Below are 17,500 nucleotides of genomic sequence, written 5' to 3'. Positions count from 1 at the left end.
CACTGATGCATCTCATACTATGCTAATTACAATGATTCACGACAATGTTTTATGTTCCGTCATAATAGGATATGCTGCAGATATATATTTTACAGCACATTTGCACCATATTTTCTGCGAGGCGAAATGTGTCGCTCTCATTGCAAACACACTCCTGCTCGGCTCCTTACACACACGTTCATACACCAGGATAAACATCTGACCATTGGTGGAAACTTATGTTACCTTGAAGAAGAACAATGTATTATAATACTAACATATGAAATGATGACGTCCACTGTAAAAAAAGATTACGGTAAATTTACGGTAAAAAACTGGCAGCTGTGGTTGCCAGAAATCTACACTGTAAAAAAATTCCGTTAAATTTACGGTAAAAAAAACCTGGCAGCTGTGGTTGCCAGAAATCTACACAGTAAAAATAATTCCGTTAAATTTACGGTAAAAAAATGGCAGCTGTGGTTGCCAGAAATCTACACAGTAAAAATAATTCCGTTAAATTTACGGTAAAAAAATGGCAGCTGTGGTTGCCAGAAATCTACACTGTAAAAATAATTCCGTTAAATTTACGGTAAAAAACTGGCAGCTGTGGTTGCCAGAAATCTACCGTAAAAAATACGGTAGCAACATTTTAGGTTTTACAGACTTAATTAAATTTACAGTAAAAAAACATATTTCATTATCTGCTATAATGTTAATTTACCGACCTATTGGAGTTCCAATATCTGTTTTGTACCATTGTGATACACTAATCCCACTAGTCACATGATGAATCAAAGCTCATCTCAAGCTGATTTTGGTAATTAAAGAAGCTTCACAGTGTCAATCACACAAACACTAAACACCAACATGGTAACACACAAAAATGCAATTAACATTAATTTAACAACATTAAATGTAACAAAACCTGCAAACACACTCCTGCTCGGCTCCTTACACACACGTTCATACACCAGGATAAACATCTGACCATTGATGGAAACTTATGTTACCTTGAAAAAGAACAATGTATTATAATACTAACATATGAAATGATGACGTCCACTGTAAAAAAAGATTACGGTAAATTTACGGTAAAAAACTGGCAGCTGTGTTTGCCAGAAATCTACACTGTAAAAAACAAATCTGTTAAATTTACGGTAAAAAAAATTCTGTTAAATTTACAGTAAAAAAAAAAAAAACCTGGCAGCTGTGGTTGCCAGAAATCTACACTGTAAAAAAAATCCGTTAAATTTACGGTAAAAATTTTTTTTAAAAAATTGGCAGCTGTGGTTGCCAGAAATCTACACTGTAAAAAAAATCCGTTAAATTTATAGCAAAAAAATTGGCAGCTGTGGTTGCCAGAAATCTACACTGTAAAAATAATTCAGTTAAATTTACGGTAAAAAAAAAAAAAAAAAAAAATTGGCAGCTGTGGTTGCCAGAAATCTACACAGTAAAAATAATTCAGTTAAATTTACGGTAAAAAAAAATAAAAATAAAAATTGGCAGCTGTGGTTGCCAGAAATCTACACAGTAAAAAAAAATCGTAAAATTTATGGTAAAAAAAATGGCAGCTGTGGTTGCCAGAAATCTACACTGTAAAAATAATTCCGGTAAATTTACGGTAAAAAACTGGCAGCTGTGGTTGCCAGAAATCTACCGTAAAAAATACGGTAGCAACATTTTAGGTTTTACAGACTTAATTAAATTTACAGTAAAAAAACATATTTCATTATCTGATATAATGTTAATTTACCGACCTATTGGAGTTCCAATATCTGTTTTGTACCATTGTGATACACTAATCCCACTAGTCACATGATGAATCAAAGCTCATCTCAAGCTGATTTTGGTAATTAAAGAAGCTTCACAGTGTCAATCACACAAACACTAAACACCAACATGGTAACACAAAAATGCAATTAACATTAATTTAACAACATTAAATGTAACAAAACCTATATGTATAACTGATTTTTTTTTTTTATTAAATAAGAAAAACTATGAAGAAATGCGGGGCCACGGGGGGAATTGTGGGAATGTCAACAGTTCGATCTATCCCAGTTATTCACCGTAGTACAGAAACTTTCTGTTAACCAATCAACAGTTTTCACTGTAGCATTTTTACGGTCTTTTACCATTAAAATCACAATATTTTTTTACAGTGGTCTCATTTGTCTGAGACGTAGGTACTTGAGTTCTCATCATTATGTGTGTTTGTGCATTCAGTGGCACACACACAGACTCGACAGGAAGTCAAAGACGCATCACACTGGCCGGCTGCTTAATTACTGCTGTTCGTTAAGGGTCAAGCACTGCTGTTGTGCACTACTAATATCCTCTCGCTGTATGATTCCTCAATGAAACTTGTTTTCATGGTAATTATTCTTAGTCATCATCACTTGAACAGATATTATTGCATTCTCTGATTCACACACACACACACACACACACACACACACACACACACACACACACACACACACACACACACACACACACACACACACACACCAGGGTAAAGTTATTATAGTAGATTTAACTATTTTTTGAAAGCTTGTTATTTTTTGGTTTTCCATTTTCCTTTTCATTTTAGTTAAAGTTGAATTTTGTCATTTTTATGGTTTTAAAATGTTTTTTTTGTCAGTTTTTGTTTTGAAAAAAATCCAGTATTATTTACTTCAGAATCAAGATTAAATAAAAATGAGATGTTAACTAACTGAAAAGATTTTATTATTATTATTTCAGTTAAAGTATTTCAAGTGACAAAAAATGTTTTTTGTGGTTATAGTTTTAGTTAACGATATAATGAACCCCGACCGCGATAATCTCACGTAACAAGTGCGGTTCCCATGGCAGGTCTCGGTTTATCCTCATTAAATGTCATATCTTCTCTTAATATTTGACCTTGGCTGGATACTCGGACTCCTGCACAGAGGATCATCATTAGCACAGAAATCACACGGATTTAGACAAAAGCCGCAGAAATGTAGCCTACGTCTGGTACACTCTAAAAAATGCTGGGTTGTTTTAACCCAATTTTGGGTCAAATATAGACAAACTCAAACGTTGGATGAAAAATGCAATTTAAAAATGTAACCCAACGGCTGGGTTTGTTCATATTTGACCCAAACGTGGGTTGTCAGTGTGAGGTAATCGAAGCTGCTAAGCGCTCCTGAAGCTCCGCCCCCTGTGCCGGGAACAGCAGCTCATTTGCATTTAAAGGGACAGACACAAAACGGTGTGTTTTTGCTCACCCTCAAAAAGTGACAATTTTAACATGCGATATAAAAATATCTGTGGGGTATTTTGAGCTAAAACTTCACACACACACTCTGGAGACATCAGAGACTTATTTTACATCTTGTGCAAAGAGCTTTATACCCCCCCCCCTTAAAACAACCCAACTAGGGATGCATAACGATTAATCGCAATTAATCGTTTGCAGAATAAAAGTTTTTGTTTACATCATATATGTGTGTGTACTGTGTAAAATAATTATGTATTTATAAATACACACACATGTATGTATATATTTAAAAAATATTCACATGTTTATATACATTTTTATATTTAAATATAATTATATATAATATAAATATTATATTATATATAATTATAAATACTTCATATATAAATAGATTTTTTCTTAAAATTTATACATGCATGTGTGTGTATTTATATATACATAACTATTATACACAGTACACACACACATATATGATGTAAACAAAAACTTTTATTCTGCAAACGATTAATTGCGATTAATCCCTAAACCCAGCAGTCAGTTTTACATACATAGCTGTTTTCTAAATGTCTATTTAAGATCTGACAGGATATGTCTATTGCAGATGAGCAAACACGTCTTCCAGATGAAAACACACACATCCGAAAGACGTCTCCGAGATGTGTGTGTGAGTGTTCAGATATATGAAAAGAAGAGGTGAAGTATGATGATGAAACAGAAAAGAGTGTGAGGATTGTTATGCCGATATGCCGGTCATGTGTCCGTGTCTCTGGAGAACAGCAGGACTATGGATTCTGTCAGCGTGAGACTCATCATCCATCCTGATTCCCCGACACGTGATGCATGAAAGACTCCGTATGAAACATTCACAGTGAAGAGAGATGATAGAAGAGCAGCCGATGAACTTGGACGTTTATTAAATCAATGAATATGTTAATGTGACAGATGAAGATGCACATTATTTATTTATTGGTAATATAATAGTATAGAGTTATTATTAGTATATGAACATATCAAGATGTCATATTATTGCTACATTTTTGTGGAAGAAAAAGATCAATTTAAAGTTTTTTTTTCATTGTATTTTTAATGGCGATATAAAGATAACAATTAAGGTTACATTACATTATCACAAAGATTATTATATAAAAGGGTCTTACATGCAATATCATTTATCGATTTCCTTAAAGAATTTAAATATATATATCAAAAAAAGGAGTTTTCTTGAAAATGTAGGCTACATGAATGTAAAATTTGCCAGGAAATAGTAAATATATTTTACATTTAAAATGAGAAGGGTCTAATTTCAGAGTCACCAAAAAACACAATTTCTTGGCTTATACGGAAGTTTTTTTAATATAGATATTAATAGATAGAATATAGATAACACAATTTGAAAAGTCAACCCAAAATAGGCTACTTTGCAATAAGTACAGTCCCAAAACAAATAAATAATTGCTTCTTCAAACTGATGACAGAAGGAGCACATTGGGGGAAAACTATTATTAAATTATGTCTGATAAAAGTTTTAGAAACCCCGCCCTCTAAGCGCACGTCATCACACCTGACGTCGGCAAGAACGCAAATTTTTTTTATTTTTTTTTGTTAAGCTTCACATATATTTTATATAATTGCATTCCTGTAGAAATTCTATCTGTTCTTTATGTCTGTTGATTGTTTGAAACATAAGAAAAAAAGAACGCAATTGATTGACAGGATTGTTTTCTAAGAGCAGGAATTCAATGAGCGCTAGTCACACACACACACACACACACACACACACACACACACACACACACACACACACGTATATATAAAAAAAAGAGTACAGTACGTTTTCCTTCTAGCTGTGACTTTTGCATGTGGAACTGCAGCACCTCTATGTGGAAGATCTGGAAACATAAAATAAGGGACTTATTAGGCCTAATGGTCATTATTATTATATATATTAATAAGTTGTGTATTTTTACACATTACCGTTAATTGTCTTTTAATTGGTGCGCACAATCATTTATAACGCAAAGCGAGAACATTTATTTGACCAGTTACAGAGTCTCTCTCTCACACACACACACAAACACACACATCTCTCTCTTACACACACACACTCCTCTCTCTCTCACACACACACACACTGTCAGTCGCGCGCAGTGCGGTTCGCGCATCCGATCAGGAATGTGTGTTATGTCTTCATATCTGAATGCATCGACATTTGTTCTGTGATTTCCTCAGTTCGCACGAGTCGGGAAACTCATTAGCATGATGTGATTAATGAGTGCTGGGATTCAGCGCTGATGTGCATATCAACAGATGCAGGATCCGCACACTTTACAAGGTAACAACTTTTTCATCATATATCTAACTTTCATAATAATATCTGTACATCTAACTTTCATCATAACACTAACCGACAGCAAGCAAACATCACATGAGCACAAACATGTTAATGTTACAATGTTAATAAAAATTAACAAAATATAATTAAAATAATAAATATATATTATTAATCACACTTTTTATTATTTGATATTAACATTAAAATATATGTATTATCATTATTATTTTATATTTATAGACTATTAAAGTTAAATCGATGTTTGATATAAATGCATTATGTATGCAATACGTTATTAAATGCAGTGTATGTTAATTTATCTTATAAATAAGTTTGGTTGTACATGCATCTTTAGTGGTAACACTACCAGTCATAATTATTCAGTGCTCTCCAATCGAAACTTTTAATTAGACTATTGGGGATTACAGCAAACACGAGTTCTGCTATTCAGCATTCCAAGTTAAAAATGATTGCTTTATTGCATATTTTAGTTTGAAAGGTGCAAAGGTTGTCTCAATTATTATGAGCTCATAAAAATCACATTTATTGAATAATTTTTAATGTTTTAAGTCATACTATCATCATGAACACAGCCTGTCACGTCATCCCGGATGAAGAATATACAGTAGGCAGCATGACATATACTGCAGGTTCATTTAATTGAGACAAAGAATTAAAAGCAAAAGAAAATATGATGAATTATGTTGATAAAATAACATATTATGATACCTGACAAAACTTCAAATGATCAGAGTGCAGCTGTGTTTCAGTGAAAAGGCAATTTTATGACTTAACATTGTGATTATCTTGTTCATATTGATCTGTAGTTTGCATCAGTGTGTGAAAAAAGCAAATCATAAGAGCATCTGTAAGCTTAAACGCTCAATTATTGTGTTTTAACAACAACCGTGTTTATGATTATGTCTTTATGATTACGACTGTGAACACAAAGCATGGCAAGACTTCATCAGTGAAGAGGAATATATGATGGGACCGCCGAACGCTAGAAGGATTGTGTCTGAATAACACAGAACAATTGCAGCAAAGCTCAATATTCCCCCTGAAGATCATGTTCACTAGAACTGAGGAAAGCCGACATCAATGGAAGAGTTTAATCACAGATCCGCTGCTAATGTGGCGAGAGATGGAGTTATGATCATAAAACCTGGTCAGTTTCAGATGTTTATGAGAGGCGACAGTCGATTCTAATAAGATTATAAGCTTGTTTTGTTCTATCCGGCATCATCTGTGATAATCTGAATAAATGAACAGAGAATCTCTATCATGAAAGGTGCAGTGTTCGATTCCTGAGAAATGGATCAGGCCGAGCAACAAAAACACTCGTAGCCAATCAGCAGTAAGGGGTGTGTCCACTCATGAGGGGGGAGGAGCCTGAGTCGCATGTGTTTGTGAATTTGGGGGCGGAGCTTTTGAGATAAGGGTGTTAAGATAACTCCTATTGTGTTTGTTTCTGTGATTTTAAATATCAACAGCGTTTCTCAGAAACCACTAAACCCAGTCCGATCTTCCGGCGATGCCCTGCAGGTCAGGCTGGAAACCTGTACATTTATCTCTAATGCTTCCTTACCAAATTTACGGGAACCAATCAGAAACTGGCTTATCCACCTGGCACGCTATTGGCGGGTTTAACACGATGACGATAGAGAAGCGACGAATCCAATTGACAGTTCGCAAAGACCCGCCCCCATTAGTTACTGTCGCTATGCCGGACAAGCTACGCCGCTAACACACACACACACCATGTTCTCACGCAGTGAAAAATACATCGTGGAGCAGAGAGACACTGACAACACACTGACAGACACAGACCAGCTTACTTTTGATATTAAACAATAGTCTCACCTTTCAAATTTGGTCATTTTTTAAAAGAAATGTAAACAATAAATAGCGTTTTGTGGCTCTTTAATGTGTGTGACAGATCGCTCAGTTAAAGCCGCTCGTGAACCGATCATCTCTTCCTTCTAGTTCATTTACAGCATCAAATAAATCAGAACATCAGAAGGAATGTTGTTTTAACCGCGGAGAGACGTCAGTACACTCCGCTTCTCAAGCTCAAATCCTCCAACGTTAATCTACTAACTCTCCTGACGGCTTTGTCCGACAAAATGGGGGATGGCGAAGTATGTTTGGTCAGATCACCTGTCAATCAAGCTCCCTGCGAAGGGTCAATTGCTTTTAACCTCTTGACGATGCTAAATGGCTTCTTTAGTTTAGCAAACAAATTGCTCGAGTGTGTGTACATACCACTCACTTTCATGTTGTGTTTGCACAACCTGCAAAAATTGCTGGATGCCATCGCTGCAAACCGCCGATCAAAGCTACAAACCAACACGTTTGTTTTGTACAAACTGGAGTTTTCGCGTCTGATTGGTTGAAGGACTATCCAATTGGGTACAGTCATTTGAACTACGCCCGTTGATCACTCCTCGTGTGCAGGAGAAACACAGCAGACTGATGTTCAGCAGATGCCGAGAGACACGCTGGTCTCCTCCAGCAGCAGATCAACATGTGTCTGAGAGCAAGAAGCAATGGCTGACACACTAATGGTTCCCATGACAGAGAATAATTAATAGAGTAGGAGTTCAATATTGCTCGTTGACACAGAAGCCATATTAACCTGTCCACCGGCACTCATGACAGTGATTTATTATTTCCAAATCATATCCGTTCCCTGCGTACAAGAACAACAGGATGAAAAAGCATGCGATGTATCTCTGCAGCCGATCGCTGATCGCTGACATGACCAGCGTCGGCCAATAGTGAGCCTCCGTTCTGACGTACAACCCAGAAGCGCTGCGCTGTTACACTACGAGAACTCACTCAGAGGAACACACAGAATAACATCAATAATTGCTTTTAAAGTCCCCCAGTAGTCAATAATTGAATCCCTAAAACTCATCTTTGATCACCAAAATTACATATTTAAACGTTTTTTTCCTTGAAAATAATTCTTCATGTCTTAAAATATCTTGAATGTAACTCGACACCTCATTTAGTATGCGCGGTTCTATGAATATGCAAATGAGCTCCGCCTCCACTCACTCGCTCACTCAGAGATCCACTGGTTGACGATCACACGTTGATCTGATTGGTTACAAGGTAGTGTGTGACGTCAGAAACACCAGCGATTTCAAACCGTGTTTTTGAGACTGTCTTTGCAGTTTTAAGCAGAAAATACTCAGCAATGCTGTCGACTTATGAACTTACACATGGTGTGTGTTAAAGCAGATTAAAAACACCACATAGACACATAAACTACAGTTTGAGGAGTTAAAATGAATGTCGCACGCTCAAAACCTCTGAAACATGGCATTAAGTTCAAAGTGCACCACATTAAAGGCAATTTGCCTTCAGTTTCTGGCTCTCGGACCACATCTTGCAGTTACATTTAGATATTGCAGATCAAGTGGTAAAGCACACTAATGGCTCCGTTTAATGCATTATTTAATGCCACACTTACACATGAGAATATGACAAAAAGTGCAAAGAAAATGATTTTCTAAAAGGAGAACAAATCAACCAATGGGGTCAGAAAAATAATCTTAATTCAAAGGGAAACGTTTGTTTTTCTGACCCCATTGGCTGAATGTTTAACTTGAATAAATGTTTTATCTGTCATTTTGCAACTCAAGTAAATGCATCTTGACTTTAGTATGTTTAGATGTTTGTACATGCCAAAAAAACATTCAGAAAGATTCTCTGATCTCTGTTTTCTGCCTTAGGTTTGGAAACTCTCTCAGCAATGGATCTCAACGTGCTTTACTCCGAGAACATCAGCGATAACCACAGCTCGCTCTTCAACGACAGCAGAAACATCACGCTCTTACCGTACTACCAGCATTCGCTCGCGGTGGCCACCATCTTCATCCTGGCCTACGTGCTCATCTTCTCGCTGTGCATGCTGGGAAACCTCCTGGTGTGTTTCATCGTGCTGAAAAACAGGCAGATGCGAACCGTCACCAACATCTTCATACTCAACCTGGCCATCAGCGACCTGTTAGTGGGCATCTTATGCCTTCCCATCACGCTGGTGGACAATCTGATCACAGGTACATGAAGCTTTCTGTTAGTCTTCACATGCAAACTCCATGCTGCCATCTTAATGAGCTCTCAGCCAATCACCTGAGCCGTAGATGTCATGTGACTCATCACTCTATATTACAAGAGTCCATTTCATGCTTGAACCCTAAAAAATATCACATTTATCAACTCTAAATGATCAAAACTTTCCTGTTGCACACAATCTCCTCCCGTTCTTCTGTCTCTGATAGTTTAGACTGTTTAATCAAGTGAAAGTCTTTTAGTTTAATTGTACAAGCGAGCGTCCTCCTTCAGCTCGAGCTTCACGTGTTTTTCTGCTGTCAAATCTGCTCTGATTTTTATAAGGTAAACATAATAACTTTGATATTATTAGTCATATTTCAAGATGAACACTTACTGGACTGAAGCAACTTTGATTATAGCTTTTAACTTTATTATCCAAACATAATTTTATAGAAAAATCACGAGTATCAAATATGATCATCAGGCTTTTGAGGCTTTTATTAGTTCATCTATCAATCATCATGGTCTTGCATTATATGTTTTAAAACTACAGAGCTTTGATCATAAAACTTTGATATTGATGAGCACTATTGGCAGATATTGATATTTATATGCATTTTATGTAAGTATCTGTTATAAAGATCTCATTGATTTACATTACAAGCATCAGAATTTCATCACTTTTTGTTATCAGCATCTGCAGCATATTTTTGCTCAGTTTGGGTCTCCGGAAAAAATTGAGCTGTTTTCCTCCATATTCTCACTGCATCAGACTGAGCCATAAAAGCCTGATGGATCAAATATGATACTCAATAAAAAACAGGCAAACTTATTTATTGAAATAATTTGTCTAAAGGCTCAAAGTTTTTTCTTGCAGTTCTAGTTCTGATAGTGATTAAACCTCTAGTAAAAAGTGTTAAAGTTGTGTGTGTGTGTGTGTGAGCAGTGTTTGTGCTCCAGGTATTGAATGATTGATTCAAACACACAAACCCTCATGACTGGTACGGTTTACACTTATGCATCTGCGTTCTGAAGTAGAAAGGCATATCAGGGTGAAGCTTTTTTCCTCATTATCTGGAGTCTTTGCAGTAAATATCAGTAATTTATCGCAAAGTGCGAGGGGTGAAGAGCTTTTAGTGCGAGCAGTTTCAGCCGCTCGTACCTGTGCGGGATTCAGCTGACAGATGCATGAGGAACACACAATGTCTGTGCTTTCATGCATTCATACTGTCAAGGTCGGAAAATGCAGGAGAGAAATAAACATAAGTAAATGTAATGTAGGGCTTTTAGCAGTTAACAGCAGGAACTGAGTCACTTCAGATGCTCAGCAAGATCTACATATGCCCAGTGTTTGTGTGCATGATGCTAGAAGTACACACTGTTGACTCAGATTAAATCCCTGGTTATTCATCATTTGCATACAGACCATGTGTTGTGTAAAGGAACCCTGATTTTGTTGGATGGTGCATTTTAAATACAGTTTCATCATGGGTCATGAGTTTTTTCACTCAAAAATATAGTAGTATTAAGCGTGTATATAAGTAAATATACAACACACTTGTCATTTTCACATGCTTCAAATCAAATGTTATGAATTCATCTCACAAGCAGGATGTTTTGAGGTGTAGAAATGGGTTTTCTTTGAGCTGTACATGAAGTGCTCTTCTCTCTCTGCCTGTCGTTATTTCTGGCACAGGTTGGCCGTTTGATGTAGTGATCTGTAAAATGAGTGGACTCGTCCAGGGAGCTTCAGTCTCGGCGTCTGTCTTCACGCTGGTGGCAATCGCAGTGGAAAGGTTAATAACTCTCACCCGTCTGCACTTCACATGGGACTACAAACACCATCTTCAGGATGAAACTCAATGTTTGTGACCTTCTGAGCTTTAAAGACGCCGGCTTCCCTGTTCATGTACAACTACTACTAATGCAAAACCAGTACATTTGATATTCTAGGTATTATCAACTGGCCAGAATTTTGAGATTGTAATAGACGTGAAGGACAATAATGCGTTAAGAGCTCGCTCAAGTACTGCGGAGCTAAACCATTTAGTGCTTTGTAAGTAATTAGCAAGATTTTAAAATGCATCTGATGTTTAATAGGGAGCCAATGCAGTGTTGACAGAACCGGGCTAATATGATCATACTTCCTGGTTCTGGTAATGCTGCGTTTTGGACAAACTGGAGTTTGTTTATTATGCGTACAGGGCAACCACCCAGTAGAGACACATGAACTAACTGTTCCGCATTTGACATTTAGATTTTTAAGATGGAAGAATGCGGTTTTACAGATGCAAGAAACATGACTTTCTATATTATATAGACTCATTACATGTAAAGTGAGATATTTCGAGCCTTTATTTGTTATAATTTTGATGATTATGGCTTATGAAACCCCCAAATTCATAGCTGTAAGCCTAATCATCAAAATTATAACATATAAAGGCTTGAAATATCTCACTTTACATGTAATGAGTCTATATAATATATTAGTTTCACTTTTTAAGTTGAATTACTGAAATAAATGAACTTTTGCACGATATTCAAATTTGTCGAGTTTCACCTGTATAAATATTAATAAATTTAATACAAAACATCCTCAAGCAAATAAAACAATTAAAATTAAAAGTGTAATCAGATTAAGCATAAGCCTGAGAAAAATTATGTTTTAAGAGATGATTTAACTATGGATAGCTTAGGGGATGATTTAATGGGGAAAAAAGGTAAGGAATTCCAGAGCTTTGGACCAAGAACTGAGAAAGCCCGGTCACCCTTGGATAATCAATAATAGCTGTGGAGGATCTAATCATTCTCTCAGGAGAGTAGAAATGGAGAAGTGGGGGCAAGACCATGAAGTGCTTTAAATACATGAAGTGCTCTTCAAGTGTTAGACAGTATTCTGAGTATTATGTGCGGAGGTTTTTGGTCCAATAATTAGAATCTCTTTTTTCAGAATTTAGTTGTAGGAAATTACTAATCATCCAATTTTCTATATCAACTAGACTGCATTCCGTTAATTTTGTGAATTGTTATGTTTCGTCGGGGCGTGAAGAAATATAGAGCTGAGTATCATCAGCGTAACAGTGAAAACTAAGGTCAGGTAGCGTGTACAGAGTGAACAGCAGCGGTCCTAGTACCGAGCCTTGGGGTACTCCATACTGAACTTGTGATTGATATGACAAGTCTTAATTTACTGCTACAATTTGACGGTCAGATAACCATTTGAACCATGCCAATGCAATTCCACTAATGTCAACATGATTTTAGAGTCTATTCAAAAGAATGTTGTGGTCGATGGTATCAAATTCAGCATTAAAGTCCAGTAACACTAATAGAGAGGTACAACCCCGATCGGATGATAAGAGCAAATCATTTGTAACTCTAATGAGAGCTGTCTTAGTACTATGGTATGGTCTAAATCTTTGGAGCGTAGTTGTTGAGGATACTAGTATTTTTCTATACTGTATAGACAGAAAAGGGAGAATTATGGTAAGTTATGAAACTGGCGGTTATGGTAAGGAGCGGGACATTCCCCAAACACACTCGAAGCGCTCGACCAATCACAACACACTGCTCCAGCCGACCAATCAGAGCACAGTGTGCTTTTCAGAAGGAGGGGCTTCATAGAGACAGGAAGTAAACAGAGCGTTACTGACAGACTGGGAAGAGAGGAGCCGCAACAATGGAGAATATGAGGAGAATAATCAACATTCAAGCAGGAAAACCTGTTCTAGTCGAGCCTGAAAACAAGACTTTATTAAGGGCGTAATATGGCCTCTTTAAAGATTAGGCCAATTAATCCTTCTGGCGTTCTTTACTGACCTTCAAAATTGGTGCTTTAGCTTCACAAACAGTAAGTTAATGTGACATTTTTGAGGTAGAAATACTGACTCTATTTTCCAGCTTCAAAACAAAAATCCTTGAAAAACATTCAGCTATCATGTGACTTCAGAAGACTTGCAATATAACTACGGCAGAATATAACTTGTGTTTGGACATTGACAGATGTGTTCACAATGTGCTGTCAGTTTGAAAAAGAACGATGTCGTCTTTTGTTTTGAACAAAGCAGTAATTTGCAGAGACTCATTCTCAGACGGCAAGCGCTCAGTCTTGTTCGCCGACTGTCTCGCACATATTGTACACAGAAGCAGAAATTGCCAGGTTCAGTCTGACCCGCTGGCTTTCCTCAACATGCATGAGTCAGTGTGTGTGAGCTCAGGTGTTATAATCAGTCTATCAGCTGGTTCACGGGATGCTATAATTACGTGCTTTTAAGGAAGAAGTAAGATCTCTGTTTCTATTGCAATTGATAAATACAGATATTGCACTTGGCTTTGAATTACTTGTGTGAATTTTACTACAAAGCATTGTGTATTGTAATGTTGTAATATAGATGTGTATGTGGAATATGATTGTTTTTAATGTATATTTGTTTTAAGCTTGTGATGTGGTGCCACTGCCCTTATATTTGCCCCTTGTGGGATTAATTAACTTTAAAGGGGTGGTATAATGCCCTTTTCACAAGATGTAAAATAAGTCTCTGATGTCCCCAGAGTGTGTGTGTGAAGTTTTAGCTCAAAATACCCCACAGATATTTTTATATCGCATGTTAAAATTGTCACTTTTTGAAGGTGAGCAAAAACACACCGTTTGTGTCTGTCCCTTTAAATGCAAATGAGCTGCTGCTCCCGGCACAGGGGGCGGAGCTTCAAGAGCTCGTGTCCTTTTACCTCACACACACACACGCACTGAAAATTTATTTTATGTTCAAACCGGAGTCAGACAATGATGGAGAGACTCGAGAAGAAGAACAGGACATTTCTGAATGTTAGTTGATTAATTTATGTAGATTATGTGTAGTTATCTTCTAGTCATTGATTAGCATATTCTGTCTTGATAATCTATAAATCGTGTTCTGGGGGCGGGGTTTATGTAAATTCTAGGGTTGGTGATGTCACTAACCCGGGAGGAAGCTCGTGTAGTTCCTACCAGCCGTTTGTTGTAGTTCTTAAAAAGTGATTTCTGTAAAAGCAAATATCTCCCTTTGCTCTGAACTTTGAGCGTTGTAACTTTGCAGATGTTATGTTCACACACACTAACTACAGTTAGAAAAGTCAAATCATAATCAACCACCGCTTTAAAAAGGTTAACCACTCTGATAACCTCCTCTTCTTCCTCCTAGGTTCCGTTGCATCGTGTATCCGTTCCAGCGTAAGCTAACGCAGCGTCAGGCCATCATTAGCATCGCCTTCATCTGGGCACTAGCCGTCGCCATCATGTGCCCCTCCGCCGTCACGTTAACCGTCTCCCAGGACGTCCTGCACTTCATGGTGGACCGGGACAACATCACGTACCCGTTGTTCACCTGCTGGGAGGCCTGGCCCGAGCGTAGCATGAGGAAGATCTACACCACTGTCCTGTTCTCACACATCTACCTGGCTCCGGTCACGCTCATCGCCATCATGTACACGCGCATCGCCGTCAAGCTAGTCAAGTCTCCCGCCTCCATCCGCGACGCGCGCGCGGAGGACGAGAGCCGCAGGGTTTTCCGCCGGAAGCTTCGAGTGGTGAACATGTTGCTAATGGTGGCTCTGCTGTTCACCGTGTCCTGGCTCCCGCTCTGGATCCTCATGATGCTAACGGATTACGGGAATCTATCACCCGCGCAGCTGGACCTGGTGGCCGTGTACATCTTCCCGTTCGCGCACTGGCTAGCGTTCTTCAACAGCAGCGTGAACCCCGTGGTGTACGGATACTTCAACGAGAACTTCCGGCGCGGGTTCCAGGCGGCGTTCCGGTTGGGTGTGTGTGTTGTGAAGGAGCCGAGACGCAGCGGCACCTGGAAGCACAACCGCGTGTTCGCGGACGGAGACGAGGCTAACGCTCAGGGAAACGACAGGAGAGATTTCTGCACCGGAGAACAGCGGGATGAGCTGGTGCTCGAGGATCTGGACTGAAAAACAACAAACACAAACATTGCCATTGACATTTACATTGACATTTTTTTATGAAAGAAAAAAAAGCTCCAGTTTAGCTAGGCTTGTTTATAGGGCTGCAGGGGTTGGGCGATAAAAAAAAAAGATATATCAATATGACTATAATAATTATTATTATTAAAAATATTCAAAAATATTCAAAATAACAGATATTACTATTGTGATATTTCACTGCATCTAGTAAGAAAAATATGATAAAAATACTATTATTATTATGATACTATTAATAATAATATTTAACTATTATTGTAATATTTTATGGAAAATTATTTTATTTTATAGTACTAATATTAATGGCTGTCTAAAGTTTCAAATGTTTAACCCTTAATGCTTCTCATTATAATTTGGTCATGATTATAATGTAATTATCTTATTTGACATATATGTCTTAATTTCAACTTTTTTTTCCTTATTATGACTTAGTACGTCATAATTTTGACTTTTTATCTTAGAGTTATGATTTAGTATGCTATAATTTTGACAAAAAAATACAATATTATATCAAAAGAGAAAAGACATCCAACTTTTATCTCATAATTATGAATTAGTATGTCATAATTTGGAATCTTTTCTTATAATTCAGACTTTTTTGTCATAATTCTGATTTATTAATCTCATAATTCTATTCTTTGCCATTATTTTTATTTGTTACAATTTCAAGTTTTACATAATTATTTTTTTAACTGTACTTTTGAATTTCCTAATTATGACTTAATATGTCATAATTTTATCTTTTTTATATATTTTAATTATTTAATGTCATAATTTCACATCATGAGCTGCACGCGTGTAAATACACAAAGACGCGCTTCTCTTTAAATCCTGCAGCGTATATATTTATTTGGTTAATTTACAGCGTGCATGATTTGCATGATTTGATAATCGCAGGAATAGTTTGCCCAAAAAATCATATTCATCCTGTTCACTTGACTTGCATGGTTCATATTTGAGCTTCTGCCATGATGTGCTTTGATGTGTATGGTGCTCTTTTCCAAGTATAAATCACAATCCACTTTTGTTGCACTGAAAATCTCCTTCGGGTCTGGAGCGTTAACAATGACTTTCCTCTCACAGGCCGGTGCATGCTGCAGATATATGTGTGCATCACTCATTACATGCACAAGAGAAACTGTGAATGTATTGAATTATTCATGAACTGATACGTGCTAGTGAGGATTGTGTTGATGTTTGCGATGCAGATGTATGTAAAACTATTTGCTCTGTAGATGTGTCTGTTTGCTCCTTCAGAAAAATGCTGACAGGTAATTAGGGGAAATGAGTTGCAAAAACTCAAATGCCTGTGAAAATGTCTTTTTCTAAGTAAGGTTTTGTGGAAAAGTGTGAAGCAAAACTCTGCATATGGACTAATTATGTTTCCGATCTTTCTGAACTGTTCAACTCAAATCAACAGTTACAGACTTTATATATGGGAGACTGGGGCTAGTTGTCACACGTTTTGCTTGAGTGAAGTCAGTTTCTTTATAGGCACAAAGAAAAAGCTCAACATCACTGCCTGCAAAAGAAATGTAATCAATAGCGGGGCATGTTGTCACACTGGGAAACTGACATTAAACAGCCTGTTAAAGGCTTTGTAGTTGAATAATGAAAATTAAAACAATAATGAAACTCATGAAACCGCAAAAATGGGAAACTAAAGATGTCTCACAAACATTATTCAAGGTGTTTGAAAACGACCAAAACACGCATTTTGTGCAATTCATAAATATTGCAAATATTCGCCTTGTGACAACTAGCCCCGGTGGTTTACACAGTCGTTTTGTGTAATTAATTCTATTTTAAAATCTATTATACCACACTCTCCATCTAAACAGAACATTACTACTTTACTGAACGAGGTCATGCTAATACTGTCTAATAAA

The 17,500-nt window shown here is 37.0% G+C and overlaps 1 protein-coding gene and 1 long non-coding RNA gene across 3 annotated transcripts in view; one reads left to right on the top strand and one right to left on the bottom strand.

The window, feature by feature from the left end:
- Positions 1–5,486: 5,486 nt before the first annotated feature.
- LOC306989406 (neuropeptide FF receptor 1) lies at positions 5,487–15,581 on the top strand (the record flags this gene model as incomplete). The annotated part of the gene is made up of 4 exons (XM_079595109.1): positions 5,487–5,561; positions 9,305–9,631; positions 11,323–11,422; positions 14,807–15,581. The coding sequence occupies exons 1-4, from the start codon at positions 5,537–5,539 to the stop codon at positions 15,579–15,581; spliced, it is 1,227 nt and encodes a 408-aa protein (XP_079451235.1). The 5' UTR covers positions 5,487–5,536.
- LOC306989407 overlaps positions 15,439–17,500 on the bottom strand; it is a 7,391-nt gene continuing 5,329 nt past the window's right edge. For both annotated transcript variants that reach the window (XR_013795628.1, XR_013795629.1), the window contains exon 3: positions 15,439–15,577. This is a non-coding gene — a long non-coding RNA (uncharacterized lncRNA). The remainder of the gene's footprint in view (positions 15,578–17,500) is intronic.

The sequence above is a fragment of the Phoxinus phoxinus genome, assembly GCF_949152265.1.
Source record: "Phoxinus phoxinus genome assembly, chromosome: 21".
In the NCBI taxonomy this organism is placed as follows: Eukaryota; Metazoa; Chordata; class Actinopteri; order Cypriniformes; family Leuciscidae; genus Phoxinus; species Phoxinus phoxinus.
Note: the sequence above shows the minus strand (reverse complement) of the source record. Positions and strands in the feature narration are given on the sequence as shown.